This window comes from Pelophylax lessonae (genome assembly GCF_965119305.1).
Source record: "Pelophylax lessonae genome assembly, chromosome: 3".
Taxonomy (NCBI): domain Eukaryota; kingdom Metazoa; phylum Chordata; class Amphibia; order Anura; family Ranidae; genus Pelophylax; species Pelophylax lessonae.
The window spans coordinates 388,844,691-388,866,498 of record NC_138770.1 but is presented as its reverse complement, the minus strand read 5'-3'; the positions used below and the strand labels follow the sequence as shown (position 1 = coordinate 388,866,498).

The following is a 21,808-nucleotide window of genomic DNA, read 5'->3' as shown; positions in this document are numbered from 1 at the left end:
AAAGTGCGTCCAATCCTGGACCTCAAGTCGCTCAACTGCTTTGTGCGGGTACAGAAGTTCAGAATGGAATCCATTAGAATGGTGGGGGCATCCCTGCATCAGGGAGATTTCCTTGATATCAAGGATCCCTACCTTTTACATTCCTATGTGCCAGTCACCAGCGTTTTTCTCCATTTTGCTGTAGGAGAGGAGCATTCTCAGTTTGTGGCGTTACCCTTTTGGTCTCGTCTCTGCTCCTCGGGTCTTCACAAAAGTGATAGCCCCGGTGCTAGCTTTGCTACACCAATGGGAGATCGTGGTACTGGGCTACCCTTACGATCTCTTTCTGCGAGCGGCGTCTCCCTCTGCTCTGGTGGAAAACCTGGAGATCACCATATGTACTCTGTGGGATTTTGGCTGGATTCTAAGTTTTCGGATGTCTGCTCTGGCTCCGTCCATGAAGCTGAACTATCTGGGCCTGACTCTGGACTTGGCCTTAGCCAGAGTGCTCCTTCCTCTGGACAAACTCCAGAAATTGCAGGCTGCAATTCGCCTCCTGCTGTCCAACAGATGGTCGTCCCTCCGGACCTGCATGCGGGTGCTGGGCCTGATGGTGTCTACCTTCGAGGCGGTTCTGTTTGCACAGTCCCATACGTGGTCCCTGCAGTCTGGGAACGAGGGAGTCCCTGGTATGGTGGCTTAGTTCTACGGCGCTTCGGCTGGATAAACCCTTCCTCCCCCTTGTATTGGACAGTGGTCACCACGGATGCCAGCCTGCCTGGCTGGGGAGGCATCCACGGCAAGCAATCTGCTCAAGGGATGTGGACGCTGGAGGAGTCCACACTGCCGTTCAATGTTTTGGAACTCCGAGAGGGTCGTCTTCAGGGTTGTCCAATGCGCATTCAATCTGACAATGCCACGGCTGTGGCTTATGTCAATCACCAAGGGGGCACAAGAAGTGTCCTGGCGGGTCTAGAGGTGGCCAATATTCTAAGGTGGGCAGAACGGTTTCTTCCAGCCCTCTCCGCCGTACACATTCCCGGGATGAAAAATTGGCAGGCGGATTTAGTGGTCCCTTCATCCGGAGGGGTTTCATTAGCTGTGTCTCTGGTGGGGCACCCCCGAGGTGGATCTGTTGGCTTAGCAGGTGCAGAGGTTTGTTGCCCGGTCAAGGGATCCCCTGGCGGACGCCACAGACGCGCTGGTGGACTCGTGGGGGTCAGTATTGGCTGATTTACGCCTTCCCTCCTCTCAAGCTTTTGCCCAGACTTCTATGCAGGATTGAGGCAGAAGGGATTCTGGTCATCCTAGTGGCTCCCGACTGGCCTCGTCTGGTTTGGTACGCCGATCTGGTGTGGCTGGTCGCAGACATTCCTTGGAAGCATCCTCTTGGGGAGGATCTGCTTTCCCAAGGACCGATTTTCCATCCTGCTTTAGTCACTGGCTTTGCCGGCTTGGCTGTTGAACGCCGGGTGCTGAAGGATAGGGGTTTATCTGAATCGTGATTCCTACACTGTTGAAAGCTAGGGAGTCTACTTGCACGTACGATGGTAGATCTGCCTAGAAGTAGAAGACGTACATTGTGTGGTGTGGGTCGCTTGGGGTTCATCCTTGCTCCTTCTCGATGGCTCGGATCTTAACCTACCTTCAACGGGGGTTTGAACAGAAGTTGGCCTTGAGTACCATCAAGGGCCTTGTGTCAGCTTTGGCGGTCTTCTTCCAACGACCTTTGGCCACACACTCCCTGGTGTGTACCTTTCTTCGGGGTGTCTGACATTTGGTCCCCCCAGTGCAGGCTCCGTTGCCGCCTTGGGACCTCAATTTGGTGCTTTCAGCTCTACAGAAGCCTCACTATCACCACTGCACGTTGGGTACCGGAACTGGTGGCGTTATCCTGTCGTCCACCCTATCTGGTGATCCAAAGGGATAAAGTGGTTCTTTGCCCCTGCCCGTCAATCCTTCCAAAAGTTGTCTCTGATTTTCATTTGAATTAAGACATTGTCTTGCCTTTCCTGTGTCCAAGGCCTAAACATCCGAAGGAAATTGCCTTGCATGCCTTGGATGTGGTCTGGGCAATTAGGGCCTACCTGGCATCTACAGAGTCTTTCGGGAAGTCTCTATTTGTGCTCATGGACTGACCTTGAAAAAGGTTGCCTGCTTCCTCTGTGACCATTTCCAGATGGATCAGACAGAGTGGTTCAGAGGCCTATTCCATCTGGGGTCAGGTTCCTCCTTTCCCTGTCAAGGTGCACTCTACTAGGGCTCTTAGTGCCTCCTGGGCCTTTCATCATCAGGCGTCCAGTGACGCAGGTTTGCAAGGCGGCCACCTGGTCATCATTGCACACTTTTACAAAGTTTTATAAAGTGTATGTGTTGGCATCTGCGGATGCTTCCTTTGGTCGCAAGGTTTTGCAGGCTTCTGTTTAAAGAGGAAGTAAACCCTCCTCGGCAAGTTGTACCTATAGGTAAGCCTATGATGAGGCTTACCTATAGGTACTGTAAATATCTCCTAAACATGTACCGTTTAGGAGATATTTACCTTCGATGCATCCAGTGACCTCACTGGCGCATGCGCTCTGAAGGAGCGGCCACTCGTGCCGTTCCTTCAGAACTCCGTGCCGTGACCGTCGGCTCCCGTGCGCGGGAGTGACGTCACCGCGGCTCCGGCCAATCAGATGGCCGGATGCCGTGATCCCGGAAGACGGGCGACTGGACATGTCGCCCGTCATACAGGTAAGTGGGCGGCACGGCGGGGGCTCGTTCTAAGGTAAGTATTTTCATAATGAGCTAGTATGCGATGCATACTAGCTCATTATGTGTTTGTCTTTCAGGGTAAAAAGGAAAAAAGAAAAAAAAAAGGGGTTTACAACCTCTTTAAGAGGACCTGATCCCCTTTGACGGTGTATTGTTTTTTTTCAGGTAGGCTCCAGTTGTTTGGTTCAACTCCTGTTGCCTGGTTAGCTAATGTTTAGTTTTGGGAAGGGAATTTTTTTTGGTTGTTCCCACCCCTCATGTTTAACACTGCTTTGGGATGTTCCAGTGGTTATGAATACCAGGAGCTGTGTCCGTTAATGAACGAAAGAGCACAGGGCCCGGAAAGAATGGCACAGGTGGGCCGTTCCTTCAGAGTAAATATCTCCTAAATGGTGCATGTTTAGGAGATATTTACAGTACCTATAGGTAAGCCTTATCGCAGGCTTTCCTATAGGTACAAGTTACAGAGGAAGCTTTACTTCCTCTTTAAATAGCTTGTTCCAAAACTGATCACTTGCAGAACCATGGCAACTGCAGATCAAACAGAGGCTAAGATAGCAGCTTCCTTGGTTGAAAAGCATAGGAGGGTTTAGTTCCACTTTCTGGTATCTGATAAGGAGCTGTTGAGCACTTGTGTTTGCAGTGGTTCACCATTGGCACTTTATACCTTTTGTGTAGACAATTGATAAATTATTCTCAAGTGGATGTTACATGTGGATTGTATTTGAATATTTAGGTATGGACACAATATTCACATATACTGTATATGTGGCTGGTTTACACAAACTTATTGTTTTTGTTATGCATTGTTTTTTTTTATTTAAAGTGATGAGTGCACCTAATTCGATATTCTAATAGTTGTATATATTTTGGTGTTCAAGAATTCAGACATGTTAGCGTGCTGCTAATTTATGTTTGTTTATTTGTTCACTAAGAGTGAGAATCTTCTTTCTCTTACGTCCTCTGACAGTCGCCGCCCACTCGTACAGTCTTCACCAATGGGTATTGACCTCTTATCCATAGGAGCAAGCTAGGCATAAGACTTGTTAAGCACAAAGCCTTTGGTCCAATACCCCCCTGCTATCAGCCTTCCCAACTCAGTTTGTCTTCTGCCTAGTTAGGAGTAAGATAGGCTTCCCTGTGCTGGGGCTACATGTCTCAGCCTTTCTTCTGTTTTATTACTTTTATTTTCTGCAAAAGTGTTTTTTCTTTGCACTACTAGCTTTTATTTGCTCTGCCCTTAGTTAGTCGGACCAAGGGTGTTTACCAAGGTGCTGGCTCCTGTTCTGGCCCTGTTGCGGGCACAGGGGATTGCAATCCTGGGATATCTGGACGATCTCCTGTTAAGATCGAGTGCCAGCCCGAGTCTATTGCGCGATCTGTCAACTACCGTTCAGACGCTTCAGGAGTTCAGGTGGACCATCAACGTTCAGAAGTCGACCTTGTCCCCTTCTGTTCGTCTCCCTTACCTGGGAATGGTCCTGGACTCTGCCCAAGCAAAGGTTTTTCTGCCGGAGGACAAGCTCTGGACTCTGCAGGACGAGGTCAGGTCCCTCTGGGACAAGGACTCCTCGACGCTCCGGGCCTGCATGCGGTCCCTGGGGTTGATGGTGTCGGCCTTCGAGGCCATACCATTTGCACAGTTCCACACGCGATCTCTTAAAGCGGAGATCCTGGCCAGATGGGACAGGCATCCTCAGTCCTTGGAAAGGAGGATATCTCTGAGTCGCCACGTCCGAGAGGATCTTCTCTGGTGGCTCCAGTCCCCGGCTCTGACGGAAGGAAAATCCTTCCGCCCGTTATTGTGGACGGTGATCACCACGGATGGCAGCCTGTCAGGCTGGGGTGGCGTTCTGGGCATTCTGTCTGCCCAGGGTATTTGGTCGGAGGAGGAATCCTCCCTGCCGATCAACATATTGGAACTGTGAGCGATCAGACTGTGCTTGCTCCGTTGGTCGGATCATCTTCGGGGCCACCCTGTGTGGGTGCAGACGGACAACGCCACTGTGGTGGCTTACATCAATCACCAAGGGGGCACCAGGAGTGCCCCGGGAGGTGACCAACATTCTGTCTTGGGCCGACATGCATGTCCCGGCGATTTTGGCAGTTCACATTCCAGGTGTGGAGAATTGGCAGGCCGATTATCTGAGCCGCCAGACCCTGGACCAGGGAGAATGTTTCAGATGCTGTGTGTGTTATATTCTCCGTGTTGTGAGAGACACAGGACTCTGGTCTGGAACAACGGTTGTTTATTCAGGACTCACTGTACAGCATTACAGGACAGCTCTGCATATCAATACATCTCTGCATGTGTCTAAAGATGGCCACTCTGCCCCTTGACCCTTGTCATCACTCCTGGGTGGAGCCAGCCTTAAAGTGACAGTACATGTGAAACCCTTCAGGTATAACACCTTCCATCCATACCTAAAAAAAAAAACAAAAAACAAAAAAAAAAAAACAACAAAACGAGAACAGGCATAAAACAGTAACTCATAATTGTCCAATACAGTCCTCCAACTCAGGAGATTTACATGGTTTCTTCCATGTCCGGATGTGAGAACAACTTCCAGGGAAGCTCCGGGGAGAAAATGGCAGCGGATCACTTTCGGCGGGCCCGTCGAAAGTCTCGTAACCGGTCTTGGATTTGAAACCGGTCAGGAGGGCGACAGTGTCGTTGAGGACGGGCACCCAGCGACTCGGGGCTGGAGGAAGCAGGGCTGGCCGGAATGGACACCGGCGGGGCAAAGAGGGGATTCCCTAGCTCAGAGGGTGAGCAGACCTCTGGACCAGGGCTGGAGGGCTCTGTTGGAGCTGAGTTCAAAAGTTCAGAGTCTCCCCAAGCATCAGTCTCAATGCCTCCTGATCCGGTAGGAGCAGATCCTTGAGACACTGGAGGTGCAGCCGATGTCAGGGATTCGGGCAGCTGAGAACGAGGACGCAATTGGTCCGCATGCCTTCTGCAAATGGAACCATCTTCCAGGCAGACCCTATACATTTTGGGTCCCAAAGTCTCTGCGACGATAGCAGGAAGCCAACGAGTGTTGGAAGCGCCATAAGATCGGGCCCATACCTTTTGCTGGGCTGTAAACCGGGGAATCTCGCCGTGTTCGACCCTCTTGTCTTGGGACTGCCGTACATGTTCCTGGACCGTTTGAGGGCGGAGCATATCCAAAACAGTCCATGGCTGCCGACCCAAAAGAAGTTCAGCTGGAGTTTTCCCAGTGGTTGCATGTGGTGTGGTTCTGTAAGCAGAAAGGAAGGAGTCCAGCTGCTGGGGTGACAGGGACTGTTGTTTACTTGTAGCCACAGTAGCTTTGAAATAGCGTTTGAAGGTCTGTAAAAACCTTTCTGCTTGACCATTTGTAGCCGGGTGGTAAGGTGCGGTCAACTTGTGTTTGATGTTGTGGGCAGTCAGGAAACCCTGAAACTCCTGGCTTGTGAATTGTGCACCGTTGTCTGTGACAATTTCTCTGGGGTATCCAAACGTAGCAGCGAGATGTAACAGTATGGAAATCGTCGCCTTAGTCGTTGGCTGAGTAACAGGAACGACCTCAGGCCACTTTGAATGGGCATCAATAATGATCAAAAAGGTGTGTCCTCTGATCGGGCCTGCAAAGTCCAAGTGTAGGCGAAACCAGGGAACCGTTGGCCAAGTCCAGGGCTGGACGCACCCTCGAGGAGGGTCTCTCGCAGTTTGTGCACATCCAGCACACGCATTCACATATGTCGTGATATCGGAGTCGAGGTTCGGCCACCACACATAGCCTCGGGCCTTTTGTTTCATACGTGTGCCCCCGGGATGACCAGTATGTAGCAATTCCAGAATGTGTCTCCGGAGGGTCTGTGGAACGATCACTCGGTCTCCCCATAAAACACAGTTGCCAGACAGTTAATTCCAGACGCCTACGGAAGTAAGGCTCATAATCCTGGGTGACAGTTGCAGGCCAACCGTACCGTACCCAGGAGAGTATTGTCTTAAGGAAGGTATCCTTGGCTGTATGGGCTGCTACTTCCCCGGAAGACAGAAAGGACAGGCTGGTGTAACGACAACTCTTGACAGGTGGAGAAGAGTCTGTTAATGTCCTTGTCAGACGGGACATGGCGTCTGCATTAGCGTTGGCATCATGGCTGCGATACTGGATTTTGTAGCTATATGCTCCCAAGAATAGGGCATAGCGTTGAAGACGGGCTGCAGTCGTCTGGGAGATGCCTTTGTCAGGGCTAAAGATCTGAAGGAGTGGTTTATGATCAGTCAGTATGGTGAATTCCCTACCATACAGGTAAAGATGAAACTTCTTAATTGCCCATATGAGCGCCAGAGCCTCTTTGTCAATGTGAGAGTAATTGCTTTCTGCTTTTGTCAAGGACCTGGAAGCGAATGCCACAGGTTTCTCTGACCCATCTGGTAAAACGTGAGATAGTACAGACCCTAGACCATAGGGTGAGGCATCACAAGCCAAGGTGAGAGGCCTTTGGAGGTCATAGTGCACGAGCATGCGTGACGCCAACAGCTTTCGCTTAGAAACTTCAAAAGCACGTTGGCATGCAGCCGACCAGTTCCATCTGGAGTGTGTCTCCAAAAGCTTGTTTAATGGAAACAAAGTGTGTGCTAGATCCGTCAGGAATTTGTGATAATAGTTCAGCAAGCCCAGGTATGATCGCAGCTGCTGGACGTTGGTCGGGGCTGGAGCTTTTACTAAAGCATCAACTTTGGCTTCCGTGGTGTGTATACCCTCTGCATCCACAAGGTGGCCACAAAACTCCAATTTAGGTACCATGAATTGGCATTTCGCCAAGTTCACTTTTAGACCCTGTTCTTGCAGTCTCGCCAACACAAGCTCCACGTTATGCTTGTGTTCCTGGTCCGTCAGGCCCGTGATGAGCATGTCATCTAACAGGCACTGTGTGAAAGGAATGTCCGCCAAAATCTCATCCATTTTGCGTTGCCAAATGGCTGGGGCGGAGGCTACCCCAAACACCATCCGATTGTATTCATACAGTCCCTTGTGAGTGTTGATTGTTAGAAACTTGCGGGACGAAGGGTGGACCTCAAACTGTAAATAAGCTTGCCTGAGATCAAGCTTGGTGAACTTTTGACCTCCTGCAAGAGAGGCAAAAATGTCATCTACTCTGGGTAGGGGATACTGGTCTATCTCCAGTTGAGAATTTAGTGCCATGCGGAAATCGCCACAAATGCGTAAGTCCCCATTCGCTTTCTTTACTGGTACAACTGGTGATGCCCACTCGCTGTGCTCTACCTTTGAGATGACACCTTGTTCCTCCAGCCGGCTTAGTTCAGCTTCCACACCTGCTCGGAGTGCGAAAGGTACCGTCCGAGCTTTGAAGAACCTAGGCTGGGCATTGGGATTTAGCCTGAGTCTCACACAGTCATGCTTTATTTTTCCCAAATGGTTATCAAAGACTTGCGGGAATCGCTGTTTCAGGGACTTCACCCATCCCTCTTCATCCCCTGATGGGATGGTCACGCTGTTGCAGGGGTTAATGGCGATGTCTGGCATGCCAAAGTGAGCAATCCAGTCTCTCCCAAAAAGAGGGGGTCCCCCATGTTCTAGGATATATAATGGCATTCTCTTTGTCTGACCCTTGTAGGATACCTGTACTTTCACGTACCCCAGTGGGTGGAGTATCTGCTTTGAATATGTCTGCAGTTTGATTGGTGTTGGACGGACAGTTGTTCGGATCAGAAGTTTTCTCCATTGTTTCTGGGTGATAACTGAAACTGCTGCTCCTGTGTCTACATCCATCTTGAGTTTCTTTCCTTCCACGGTTACCTCTACAGTCATTGCTGAGGGTGCTGAATGCATATGATGTATGTCCAATCTGTGGAGCACTTCCTCATCCTCTGATTCAGATGACGATGTATATCTTCCCACCATATATGCCTTTGTCCTGGGGTTCAGAGGTTGTTTATTTCGCACCTTCTTACTACGGCAGACTCGTTTCAGATGGCCTGCCTTTCCACAATTATGACAGAGCTGATCCTTAAACCGGCAGACTTTGTGATCATGGTCTGTATTCCCACAACGGTAGCAAGCTGACGTCCTGGTTGGTGAGGTTCTATATTTACAGTTAGCTGCAGTTTGCTTGACTGCTGTTCTGAAAACTTCCTCTTTAACCTCTCCCCTTCTGCTCTGGGGGTTCAAAGCTTCTGTATCTTTCACAGCCATTTCCATCACTGAAGCTATCTCAATTGCCTTTGTAAGGGTAAGGTCTTTCTCTGTTAACAGTCTCTTTTGGCTAGACTCACTATTCAGTCCCATGACAAACTTATCCCTCAGTGCAGTCGGTAAGTACTCCCCAAAAGAACAGGATGAGGCTAGTCTGCGAAGGGCGAGCACATAAGCCTTAATATCTTCACCCGGCTGCTGCTGCCGCTGATAGAACCTGAATCTTTCTGCAATCTCTAGTGATTTAGGCTGGAAGTGATTCCCTAACAGTGTCAGGAGCTCTGCCAAAGTCTTAGTTGCTGGTTTTTCAGGGAAAAGGAGATCCCTAAGAGTGTCATATGTCCTAGCACCAACCACTGTCAGAAATACTGCTACTTGCCTGTCGTCCGGGATGGCATTTGCACAGAAATATTGTTCTAATCTTTCAATCCAAGAAATCCACGTTGTCTGTTCGCCATCAAATTCACTTAATGTCCCGATCAATGACATTTTCCTGCTGGGCTCTGTGGGTTTTGTATTCCTGACAATCCAGAGTTTTTTTTTTTTTTTTTTTCTTCCTTTCCTTTCTCACACGGATAGTAACCTTGTAAATCCCATCCTCGTCGCCACTGTTATATTCTCCGTGTTGTGAGAGACACAGGACTCTGGTCTGGAACAACGGTTGTTTATTCAGGACTCACTGTACAGCATTACAGGACAGCTCTGCATATCAATACATCTCTGCATGTGTCTAAAGATGGCCACTCTGCCCCTTGACCCTTGTCATCACTCCTGGGTGGAGCCAGCCTTAAAGTGACAGTACATGTGAAACCCTTCAGGTATAACAGTGTGCGAGATGGGGAACCCCAGATGTTGATCTGTTCGCATCTCGGCTAAACAACAAGGTTGGAAAGTTCGTGGCAAGAACGCGCCATCCGCTGGCAATCGCCTCGGATGCGCTGGTGGTGCCTTGGCATCAGTTTCGCCTGATTTATGCCTTCCCCCCGATTCAGTTGTTGTCCAGGTTCCTTCGCAGGTTGGTCTCGGAACCGAAGTTGGTGATTCTGGTGGCCCCGGACTGGCCACGCCGGTCTTGGTACGTGGACATCATACAACTGGTCGTCGAGCCTCCATGGCGACTGCCATTATGGGATGATCTGCTGTCTCAGGCGCCGATCTTCCATCCTGCTTTACAGTTGCTGGCTTTAACGGCATGGCTGTTGAAAGCCAAGTCCTGAGAGATCGTGGTCTCTCATCGGCGGTCATTCCTACCCTTCTCAAGGCTAGGAAGGCCTCGTCCGGTAAGATCTATATCCGTACCTGGAAGGCTTATTTTACCTGGTGTGAATCCAGGGGCATCCATCCTCGCTCCTTTTCGGTGGCCAGGGTGTTGGCCTTCCTGCAAACTGGTGTGGACCAGCGCCTTGCGTTGACCACGATTAAGGGCCAGTTATCTACACTGGCTATCCTTTTCCAGCGCCCCTTGGCATCAAACTCTTTGATACGCACCTTTGTTCAAGGAGTGCGTCATTTGGCTCCTCCTCGGAGGGTGCCTTTACCCCCTTGGGACTTGAACTTGGTTCTGTCCGTTTTGCAACGTCCTCCCTTTGAAAACATCAGGGAAATTTCTCTGCCTCTGCTGTCACGAAAGGTTGCCTTTCTGGTGGCGATCACATCTGCCCGCAGAGTGTCAGAGTTGGCGGCCCTGTCTTGCCGCTCCCCTTACCTGGTGGTTCATAGGGATAAGGTGGTCTTGCGACCTAACCAATCTTTCCTTCCTAAGGTGGTTTCTGATTTTCACCTTAACAAGGAATATTGTCTTGCCTTCGCTGTGTGCGAATCCTAAGCATCCTAAGGAGTTTGCCTTACATTCCTTGGATGTTGTCCGGGCGATCAGGGTTTACCTGTCGTCCACTAAATCCTTTAGGAAGTCGGATTCTCTTTTTGTCCTTCCTGAGGGACCTCGGAAGGGTACGGCTGCGTCTGCTGCAACCATTTCAAGATGGATCGGACAGATGATTGTACAGGCCTATTCGATTAAAGAACGGGTACCGTCCTTCCCTGGCAAGGCACACTCTACCAGGGCGGTGAGCGTGTCATGGGCTTTCTGGCATCAGGCTTCGGTGGCCCAGGTGTGCAAGGCTGCGACTTGGTCGTCCGTGCACACCTTCTCCAAATTTTACAAACTTGATGTTCTGGCATCAGCAGATGCCTCCTTTGGCCGCAAAGTTCTGTGTGCGGCAGTACCTTGAGGGGGCCTTGGCTTTGCCGGTCCCTGACTGTTGGGGTTGTTTTCCCCTTGTTTATTGCTTTCCTGGGTTGTTGCTCCAGTTGAGCTTTTTTGTTACCCAGAGGGTTTACCTTTCTGTTCAGATAAGGTTCCTTTCTCTGACCTGGGTGCTGCGTTGCCTTTGTGACGGTTGCGCTTCCCACCCCTCATGTCTACACTGCTTTGGGACATCCCATTGGTGAAGACTGTATGAGTGGGCGGCGACTGTCAGAGGACGTAGGAGAAAATTGAATTTTTGTAAAATCTTACCGTAAAATTCCTTTCTCTGAGTCCTCTGACATTTGCCGCCCCCGCCCCTCTTTTGGGGTTTTATGGACTTAAACTGCTTGCTACCAAACTGAGTTGGGAAGGCTGATAGCAGGGGGGTATTGGACCAAAGGGACAGGTGTGTCTATGTAAATTGCTTTGTTCTTAACAAGTCTTATGCCTAGCTTGCTCCTGTTGATAAGCGGTCAATGCCCATTGGTGAAGACTGTATGAGTGGGCGGCGAATGTCAGAGTACTCAGAGAAAGGAATTTTACGGTAAGATTTTACAAAAATTCAGTTTTTTTATATATTGGTCTTATTAGTCTTGTTTCCATTCGGTGAAGATTTTGCACAGCAATGGTCTAATCCCATTGTGGATCTGGCATTGACCTTAAAGAGGAAGTACAAGCAAAGCTTGTTTGGCTGTACTTCTCCTGTGGATCACAGGAGGGCAGTTCGTTCAGCACTCCTGTGACATTTTCTCAGCTGACAGCAGGCTGATTTCAGAGACAGTCCAGGCTGGGGAAAAATGGCAACCATATGGTTGGGATCCACCCAGAGCCCTGGACTGCCAGCTGGCTCAGCCTCTCAGCGAACTGCTGAGAGCTTTAAACAACCACTCCTGCCCCCTCCACAGCCCAGTTGTCTAGTGAGCGTGTTGGGGGGCAGGGGAGGTGCAGAGCAGATAGCATTGACTAACAGACTCACGGAGCACTCAGTCTCAGAGCTGTCATGGGACCGATGCTCCATCCACCTAGGTAAGTATGTATGATTTCCTGTAGAGCATGTTCCTGTCTTTAGGGCCTAGCCAGTAAGCAGTTGGAGGCCCTTTCTAGAACTTGGTTTCCCCTGGTGAGTTATGAACTTAATTTAATTCATCCAATCCAATTGATCTGCATTATAGTTGAGGGACAGCATCTCCTCAGATCAGTGCTCAACATAATCAAGGTTGGCACCCTTCTTCCTCCAGCAAAAGGATCCTAAGCAACAGACTACAAAGTCTTTCTCCCCTGCCCAGACCTTTATGTCAACACTCCCAAGCTTGGCTCCTAGTCCACCTACACTTTGTATGGCTAAATTCGCACCGCACCCGCAGCAAAGACGCACAGGACCCTTTTTTGCAGCCGCATCAGGATCGGATCGCACAGCGGTTCACACTTGTGCGGTCCGATCCTGTGCGAACTGTAAGATCGCACTGCGATATGCGATCAAACTGGGGGTGTCGTTAAGATTACATTGACACCCCCAGCGTATCGCATATGGCAGTGTGAACTGCCAGGGGTGCGTTTGCGATGCGGGAACAGGCTGCAAAATCGCAGCCTTCCCGCATCGCATAAGTGTGAACCGGGGCTTAACAACGTCCCGTGTACATGGAGCCTTAAAGGCGGTGGTCGACAAATGCAGCATCAGATCATTGCTACATTTACCTAGTTGAGTATGAGTGTATTTGATTCAGATTGGCGGTGAAGCACAGATTCTGTCAGCAGCAAATTCTTCCTTTTCTTGTTTTTTTTTAAGGATGCACAGTGCTGCTTTAGTAAACTAAATGACATTCGTTTAACATTTACACCTACTTTGCCATTATTGCAATTCTATTCTGTATCTACTTTCTCTTGCTTTTTTTAGTAAAACCTTTTCACAAATGACTTATTTTTCCTGAAATATTATCATGTGCAGCAGTTTGCTATGAACTGTTTATTTTTTACTTTTTTTTTTTCTGCAGCCCTTAGAATTACTTTGGCATTCTTTAGATGAATGGTTAGTGCTTATAGCTGCTGAACTGACTAAAAGCAAGAAAACATCCACCAATATTGCCAGCCTTTTGCTGAAACAAAAGCCAGTGAATCAACACGATATTTCTTTAGCTCATCAGTCAGACTTTGGAGAAGACGAGAGCCCAGAACCTCTTTCAATATCACCAAGCACAGGACACTTTGCGAGCTGTGAAGCTGCCGTCAAACACGAAGCTGTTGCAGATGGTCAGGACGTTATCTCAATGACAGCAAATAGGCTCAGTGCTGTCATTCAAGCCTTCTATATGTGCTGCTCCTGCCAGATGCCTCCCGGGTAAGTATTTTCCATTCATCTGCATCAAGTCTAACGTTTTGCTTTGATGTTAAATCACTTATTAAAATATCATTTTTATTGTATTTTTTTTTTAACCATCTGTTTAACTCGCATGCCTGTATACAATTTGTAAAAATATTACTGTATAATCTAGCTGTTAAACTGAATGGACATGATTTTTAAGCTTTGTTTTTTTTTGGAAATGCATGCAAAAGAAATCAGTTTGCTTCAAGTTAAGCCACAATTTAATTAGGCAAGAGGGAATTTTTATATGCATATGTTGAAGTTGTGCTCTGAGTTGTGGACAAGCCATATAATAAATATAGTCTGGACTTGTTGCTTTTGAATGTAACTGATGTGCCAATAATTTGTGCATGGTTTTTCTCCCCAATGAAGATCTATTACTAATTGAAATCGATCAGATAAGGGAAAGCATGTATGTTTTACCAATGCCATGGATCTTGCTTCCACACCTCTGCCCCCTTAGGTCTTCTTTTCAGAGACCTATAGTATACACTATGTGAACCCTTACCTTCATTGGCTGCGTTCACACCTGTGCACTTTGATTTGGAGGCGGATTTTCTGCGATTCTGCCCGTGATTTCAAAACGCCCAGGTGTGAATGACATATTGCACAACGCACATTTCAGATGCCATTCATTTGAATGGCACCTATAAAAGCGGTGCAGTTCTGCCACCATTGTCCTGTGATAAATCACGCTGCAGTTGCAGCAAACCTAATTGCATGAAGCTTGTCGCCCAAAAACAAAAAAATTATTTTGGGCGACATGGTTCATGCAATGTGGTTTGCCACAATTGCAGTGAGATTTATCGCACGACAATCACAGCAGAACTGCACCTCCTGAAATGTGCGTTGTGCGATTTGTCATTCACACCTGGGCATTTTGAAATTGCGGGCAGAATCACAGCAAATCTGCCCGTGATTCAAAACGACCAGGTGTGAATGCAGCCTTAGGCTTCATATACACACTACCTACATTTTGCTGCGGGAAAGCAAAAAACAAGGCAAAATCACGCTGCGGTTTTGACGCATTTTGAGTTTTCCCACGGCCTGCGGTCAAAACGTTCTTATCCTGAACGTGATTTTTCCACTCTGATACTCCATTACTAAAATGTAGTGGAACCAATCGCCTTCAGAAGTCACCTAATTAGTAAATCGAGTCTACCTGTGTGTAATTAAATCTCATTATAAATACAGCTGTTCTGCAAAGCCCTCAGAGGTTTGTTAGAGATCCTTTAGTGAACAAACGGCATCATGAAGGCCAAGGAACACACCAGACAGGTCAGGGATGAAGAGAAGTTTAAAGCAGAGTTGTGTTATAAAAAAATATCACAAGCTTGGAACCTCTCACAGAGCACTGTTCAATCCATTATCTGAAAATGGAAAGAGTATGGCACAACTGCAAAGCTACCAAGACATGTTTGTCCACCTAAATTGACAGGCCGGGCAAGGAAAGCATTAATCAGGGAAGCAGCCAAAATAGCCCATGGAAACTCTGAAGAAACTGCATAGATTCACAGTTCAGGTGGGAGAATCTGTCCACAGAACAACTATTAGTCATGCACTCCATAAATCTGGCCTTTATGGAAGAGTGGCAAGAAGAAAGCCATTGTCGAAAGAAATCCATAAGAAGTCCTGTTTGCAGTTTACAAAAATCCTTGTACGTGACACAGCAAACGTGGAAAAAGGCGCTCTGATCAGATGGTGTCAAAATGGAACTTTTTGGCCTAAAAGCAAAATGCTATGTGTGGCGGAAAACTAACACTGCACATCATCCTGAACGCACCATCCCCACCGTGAGACATAGTGGTGGCAGCATCATATTGTGGGAATGCTTTTCTTCAGCATGCACAGGGAAGCTGGTCAGAGTTGATGGGAAGATGTATGGATGGAACCAAATACAGGGCAATCTTAGAAGAAAATCTGTGAGTCTGCAAAATATTTGAGACTGGGGTGGAGGTTCACCTTCCAGCAGGATAACGACCCTAAACCTACAGCCAGAGCTACAATATAATGGTTTAGATCAAAGAATATTCATGTGTTAGAATGGCCCAGTTAAAGTCCAGACCTAAATCCAATTGAGAATTTGTGGCAAGACTTGAAAATTGCTGTGCACAGACGCTCTCCATCCAGTCTGATAGAACTTGAGCTATTATGCGAAGAAGTATGGGCAAAAATGTCACTCTCTGGATGTGCAAAGCTGGTAGAGACATACTCAAAAAGTCTTGCAGTTGTAATTGCAGAGAAAGGTGGTTTTACAAAGTATTGACTCGTATGTGATCCTGCGCAGCACGGCTGCCCTGTAGCAGTAAATATGCTATAGGGCGGTCGGCAAGTGGTTAAGGTCCACTCCACTATGTCTGTGGGAGTTTTTGGGTCTTTCAGCATCAAGCTTCTGTTTCGCAGATTTGTAAGGCTGCAAGATGTCCTCTATTCACACATTTGCTAAGTTAACAGGTGGATGTTTAAGGCCTCTATTGATGCAGGCTTTGGCCATAAGGTACTACAAGAAGCTGTTTTGTAAAGGTCTTTATACTCTTGTTTGTTTTTGGGCCTGTTGGCAGTTTGTTTGTGGTGTTGCCCACCCCTCTTTTTTTTTTTTGTACTGCTGTTGGACATCTCAGTCGACTAAAGCCCCTTTCACACTTGTGCGACTTAAAAGTCGCAAGATTTTTCAGTGATTTTGTTGCCGTGATTTTGACTGGGCTTGAAGCAATGCCTATGTCTTTGGACCTCAAAACGCAATAAAGTCGGGCCAAAGTAGTGCAGGGACTACTTAGAAGTCGGTGCGACTTCAAGTCTCACAGATATGAATGGTACTCATTGGAAATAATGGAGAACGACTTGTCATGCGATTTTGCAGTCCAAAATTGCAGGACAAGTTGCACAAGTGTGAAAGGGGCCTAAGACTATGCAAGAAAAAAAGCAAGGCCAACGAAATGCCGCTCTAGGTGAGTGACCGACTTTCACGTTGTGAACCCAGGGTGCTGCACAGCTCGTCTGTGAGATTCATAGACATGCAAAAATCCAGAATATTGCTGCACGCGTTGGTAACTTTATTGAAGTATTAAAATCACATCACAGGTATGACAGGAACATAAGGTAACGCGTTTCATGCTAAAGTCAGTGCTTACTCAAACCTCAAGAAAAAAAGGATATTTGGCTTGCCTGTAAATCTTCAGAAAAACACTTTCAGTAACAAACGAAAAATTCTGTGGCCTAAGACATTGGATCATACCTGCATACTGTGTTTAACTACTCTACTTTGATATCTATGGGTGATTTAAAGTGGAATTTTATGCTAGGAAATTAAAATGGGTGGACAGGCAGGGTTTTTACAGAAGAGATGTGCAGAAGATATCAACGGCCGGCAGGAAGTTCCAGGACCGCGCATTGTTGCAATAAAGGGGAGCATAGTTCCACTTTAGGAGAGCTGTGCTTCTAAAGAGTATGTAAACCCAACATTTTATATACCTAATATGTGCCTGCTTTGCCATGTACTTGTATGAAAAGGTATCCTGTTCTCTTGTATGGCTTCCTTTGTGTGAAATCCCTGGTATTCCTGCCAGCCTCTTTGCTTTCCTATTAAAAACTGACCACACTAAGCAGTCGTGCTGGGAATTCAGCATGCTTGTCTCCAAACTTCCCCTGCACATCCTTTCACTGGGAAGTTGTATGCTGCTGTTTCTCCTCCAGCTCTTATGCAGCTGAGAACAGAGGGAATGTGATCACTTACTTACACAAATGGTTTACCTATCATTTTATATTTTAAACTGAACGGGTTGTGTTACAAGGTAAGGGTTTACATATATTTTAAACAACAAATCCTAACAGTCCCCACTCTTCATTGTCCTTAATGTGAATGCTGTCTACTTGCAAGCTTTGAAGACCTTTCTATTCTAGCCCATAGAGAATTGGCCGCATACAGTATGTACAGTGCTGCATGGACTGTCGGCTCTAAAAAGGACTGAAATGTTCACCTTGCCAGCATATGCTGTAGTTTCATAACTAGCTTGCCTGCTCTTCTGTACAAGGTACAGGTAACTGTTAGTGTTGTTGGCACCTTGTTTACATTTCTTTAAATATCAGTTGTGTAAAACCTATGGGGAGCGAAACATTTTTTTTCTATGTCTGCTTGCAACAAGAAAGTTCATTTGATTGGCCAGTCAAATATAATTATACATTTATTGAGGTGGTTCAGAGTTAAGTACCTCATAACCCAATCTGAAATTGTCTAAGCAAGTGACTTTAGTAAACTGAAATATGATGTGTTGCTGGGGGTTATTTCATTTTGCGCAGTGTAAGGCTGTTTATACAGTATCACAATAACAGTGTAAATTTGCTGTTCCCTCAGAATAGCTCAACACACAGCCATTAATGTCTAAACCACTGGCAACAAAAGTGAGTACACCCCTAAGGGATAATGTCTAAATTGGGCCCAAAGTGTCAAAATTTTGTGTTTCTACTATTATTTACCAGCACTGCTTTAACCCTCTTGGGCATGGAGTTCACCAGAGCTTCACAGGTTGCCACTGGAGTCCTCTTCCACTCCTCCATGATGACATCACGGAGCTGGTGGATGTTAGAGACCTTGTGCTCCTCCACCTTCTGTTTTGAGGATGCCCCACAGACGCTCAATAGGGTTTAGGTCTGGAGACATGCTTGGCCAGTCCATCACCTTTACCCTCAGCTTCTTTAGCAAGGCAGTGGTCATTTTGGAAGTGTTTGGGGTCGTTATCATGTTGGAATACTGCCCTGTGGCCCAGGGAGGGGGATCATGCACTGCTTCAGTATGTCACCGTACATGTTGCCATTCATGGTTCCCTCAATGAACTGTAGCTCCCCAGTGTCTGCAGCACTCATGCAGCCCCAGACCATGACACTCAAACCACCATGCTTGACTGTAGGCAAGACACACTTGTCTTTGTACTCCTCACCTGGTTCTCGCCACACATGTTCGACACCATCTGAACCAAGTAAGTTTATCTTGGTCTCATCAGACCACAGGACATGGTTCCAGTAATCCTTGTCCTTAGTCTGCTTGTCTTCAGCAAACTGTTTGCAGGTTTTCTTGTGCATCATCTTTAGAACAGACCAATTTGATGCAGTGTGCGACGTGTGGTCTGAGCACTGACAGGCTGATCCCCCCACCCCTTTAACCTCTGCAGCAACGCTGGCAGCATTCGTATGTCTATTTCCCAAAGACAACCTCTGGATATGACTCTAAACCATGTTCACTCAACTTCTTTGGTCAGCCATGGCGAGGCCTGTTCTGAATGTCCTGTTAAACCACTGTATGGTCTTGGCCACTGTGCTGCAGCTCAGTTTCATGTTCTTGGCAATCTTCTTATAGCCTAGGACATCTTTATGTAGAGCAGAAATTCTTTTTTTCAGATCCTCATTGAGTTGTTTGCCATGAGGTGCAATGTTGAACTTCCAGTGACCAGTATGATAGAGTGAGAGTGATAACACCAAATTTAACATACCTACTCCCCATTCACACTTAAGACCATGTAACACTGAGTCACATGACAACGTGGAGGGAAAATGGCTAATTGGGCCCAATTTGGACAATAACCATCACTTTTGTTGCCAGCGGTTTAGACATTAATGGCTGTGTGTTGCGTTATTTTGAAGGGACAGCAAATTTAATCTGTTATACAAGCTGTACACTCACTAATTTACATTTGTAGCAAAGTGTCATTTCTTCAGTGTTGTCACATGAAAAGATATAATAAAATATTTACAAAAATGTGAGGTGTACTCACTTTTGTGAAATACTGCATTTGAGCTTAAGCTGGCTGAATATTGCAGATGCCACTCTGAACAAGGTGACCACTTTACACACCTTCATGTTTATTCAATAGAGCAGAAAGTCAATTAAATCATCACAGTTAATGGAATTTTTACAGTGAGAAATTACCATTTGCTGGCCTGGCTCTTTACACTGAAAAATTATTGGTTGTTGCACTTACTCATCTTTTCTGGCATTTGCATAGTGGTGTTAAGTATGCCTTTTTAAATTAATTTGTGTACCTGGTAAGCCTCTTTTGTCTACTATACATAGTTAACCATATTGTTTTTAAATCTAATAAACTTTTTATAACTACTTTCAGAATGACATCACCTCGTTTCATTGAATTTGTGTGTAATCATGATGAAGTTTTGAAATGTTTTGTTACAAGGTAAGTTCAATCATTCTGCAAATGTAACATTTTGTTGTAAGTGAAATTTAAATTGCTGCCTATTAAAGCATATGTATTACTTGCTTATTGGAAACCTTATGTAGGCTACGTAAAGATCTTATTCAGATATGCGTGAGCCATGTGTTATATTTTATTTTTTTTTGCATCTGCATCCAGCTGAGGTGCATACAGGACAGCCTATGGAAGTAGATGCATGGACATAGCCGCATGCGAAAATTTGCCACATGTGCTGGAGTTGGTGCATGGACCCAAATACACACTGTCATCGTTCGGGTCTGTGAACCCGCTCCTGATTGCCTGGCAGATTTCGACATACAACTGTTCCAGTGAAACTGCTGCATCTGTATCAACTTCTATGAATGTAAAGGAGAAATGCATAGTTTGCCATCGTTTTAAAAATGCTGCCTGTCTATCATGAGTAGGAGCAGTAGCAGTGATGTCCGAACTACTGATCTCCACACATTCCAAGTCGCTAATGGAAAATGGATTGAAGCCATTCAGTACTGCGTTTCAGCAACTGGCATTTTTGAAAGGATGTCGGCACAAGTTTAAGATGATAAATGAGACCAACAATTTTACACTACCTAATAAGTCAGTTGTTTAAACATGAGCATATTATAGTTTTCTAGACTATAATTTTTCAAATGATTACCTCATCCGTCTATGCTTGATTTTTTTCATATTACCATAGATGTTTCCATAGCAGGATATAGTATAACCATGTTATATATATATATATATATATATATATATATATATATATATATATATATATATATATATATATATAAAATTATAGAGAGAAAGATCTAGATACACACATACATTGTTACTGCTCTAGCCAAACTTTTCAGGCATGGATTCTCTTAGTTGTAAAAGTGATCCGAGCAGCCCAATCACTTTTACAGAGGACGGAAGGGAGGTCCCTGCCGCTGACTGCCACCTGTCTTCTCGTAAATGCTGCAAAGAGTGGGAGGAACTTCCATTCTCTGATCTCTTCTGTGACCTAAGAAACCAGAAGTAACAAGGATTTAATCAGTTCTAGCTAGTAAAGCAATCAAATCAATCCGGCTTTATTGACTGCTTTGGAGGGCAGAGGAAAGATCTGTCACTGACCATGCTATCACAAGAGATGTTATCCATTGCAATGTGTATGTGTGTTGATAGATAGATTAGAACCCACAAAGCTTAATACTACAACTATTCCTCTACATATAACCGTATATAAATTGCATTACCATTGCAGAAAACCTTACCCATAGCTATGTCCTTCAAACTTTTTGGTGTTTATTCTGTGATAGATCGTAGAGGGGTTTTACACCTAAAATAAAATAGACTGTTTGGCTGTATAACAGGAACCTATCCCTTATTTATATAGAGAATTTTTGGCAGGGATGTTATAATTGACAATAATTTTGAAAATGATCCCCTATGCTTGTAAACCTTGCAGGATATGTGTATGGAAAACCCAAGTTGAAGAAAACCAGGGCTTTTTTTCTGGCATAACGTGCCTTTCCGGCACCTCTGCCAGACAGTCAGCCAGGGAACAGAAGCAGGGCGATCGCAAAAGCCGATGATAGTATATGGTTTCAGCTGGCTACAGACAGTGGAGGGCAGAGTGATATCATACACACTCCGCCTCTCCCTGCAGATTGGATGCTCTATTTGGCTGCTGTCACACCCGTAGCTGTGTGGAAAGAGCGACATGTGTAGCCTGACTGCTCACTATGCTTTTAAAGATGGCAAGTCTGGAGAGAAGCTGTGCAGTCTTTGTTGATAAATTATTCATGAACAATGTTGCCGGATGGGGCTTTGTCTCTTAATGCTGCTTGGATGTGGGTCGGTGACTGTCTCTTTAGCTTGATTTAGGCTGTCTCTTAGCTTGATTTAGGCTGTCTCTTAGCTTGATTTAGGCTGTCTCTAAGCTTGATTGGGTATGTCTCTTAGCTGGCTAGATGGGGGCATGTCTCTTAGCTGGCTAGATGGGGGCATGTCTCTTAGCTGGCTAGATGGGGGCATGTCTCTTAGCTGGCTAGATGGGGGCATGTCTCTTAGCTGGCTAGATGGGGGCATGTCT

General features: G+C 46.3%; 1 protein-coding gene across 2 annotated transcripts in view; it reads left to right on the top strand.

The window, feature by feature from the left end:
• HACE1 (HECT domain and ankyrin repeat containing E3 ubiquitin protein ligase 1) overlaps positions 1 to 21,808 on the top strand; it is a 205,960-nt gene that overhangs the window by 69,927 nt on the left and 114,225 nt on the right. For both annotated transcript variants that reach the window (XM_082250000.1, XM_082249999.1), the window contains exons 12-13: positions 13,161 to 13,504; positions 19,642 to 19,710. In XM_082250000.1, the coding sequence (XP_082106126.1) occupies positions 13,161 to 13,504; positions 19,642 to 19,710 (413 nt within the window). The remainder of the gene's footprint in view (positions 1 to 13,160; positions 13,505 to 19,641; positions 19,711 to 21,808) is intronic.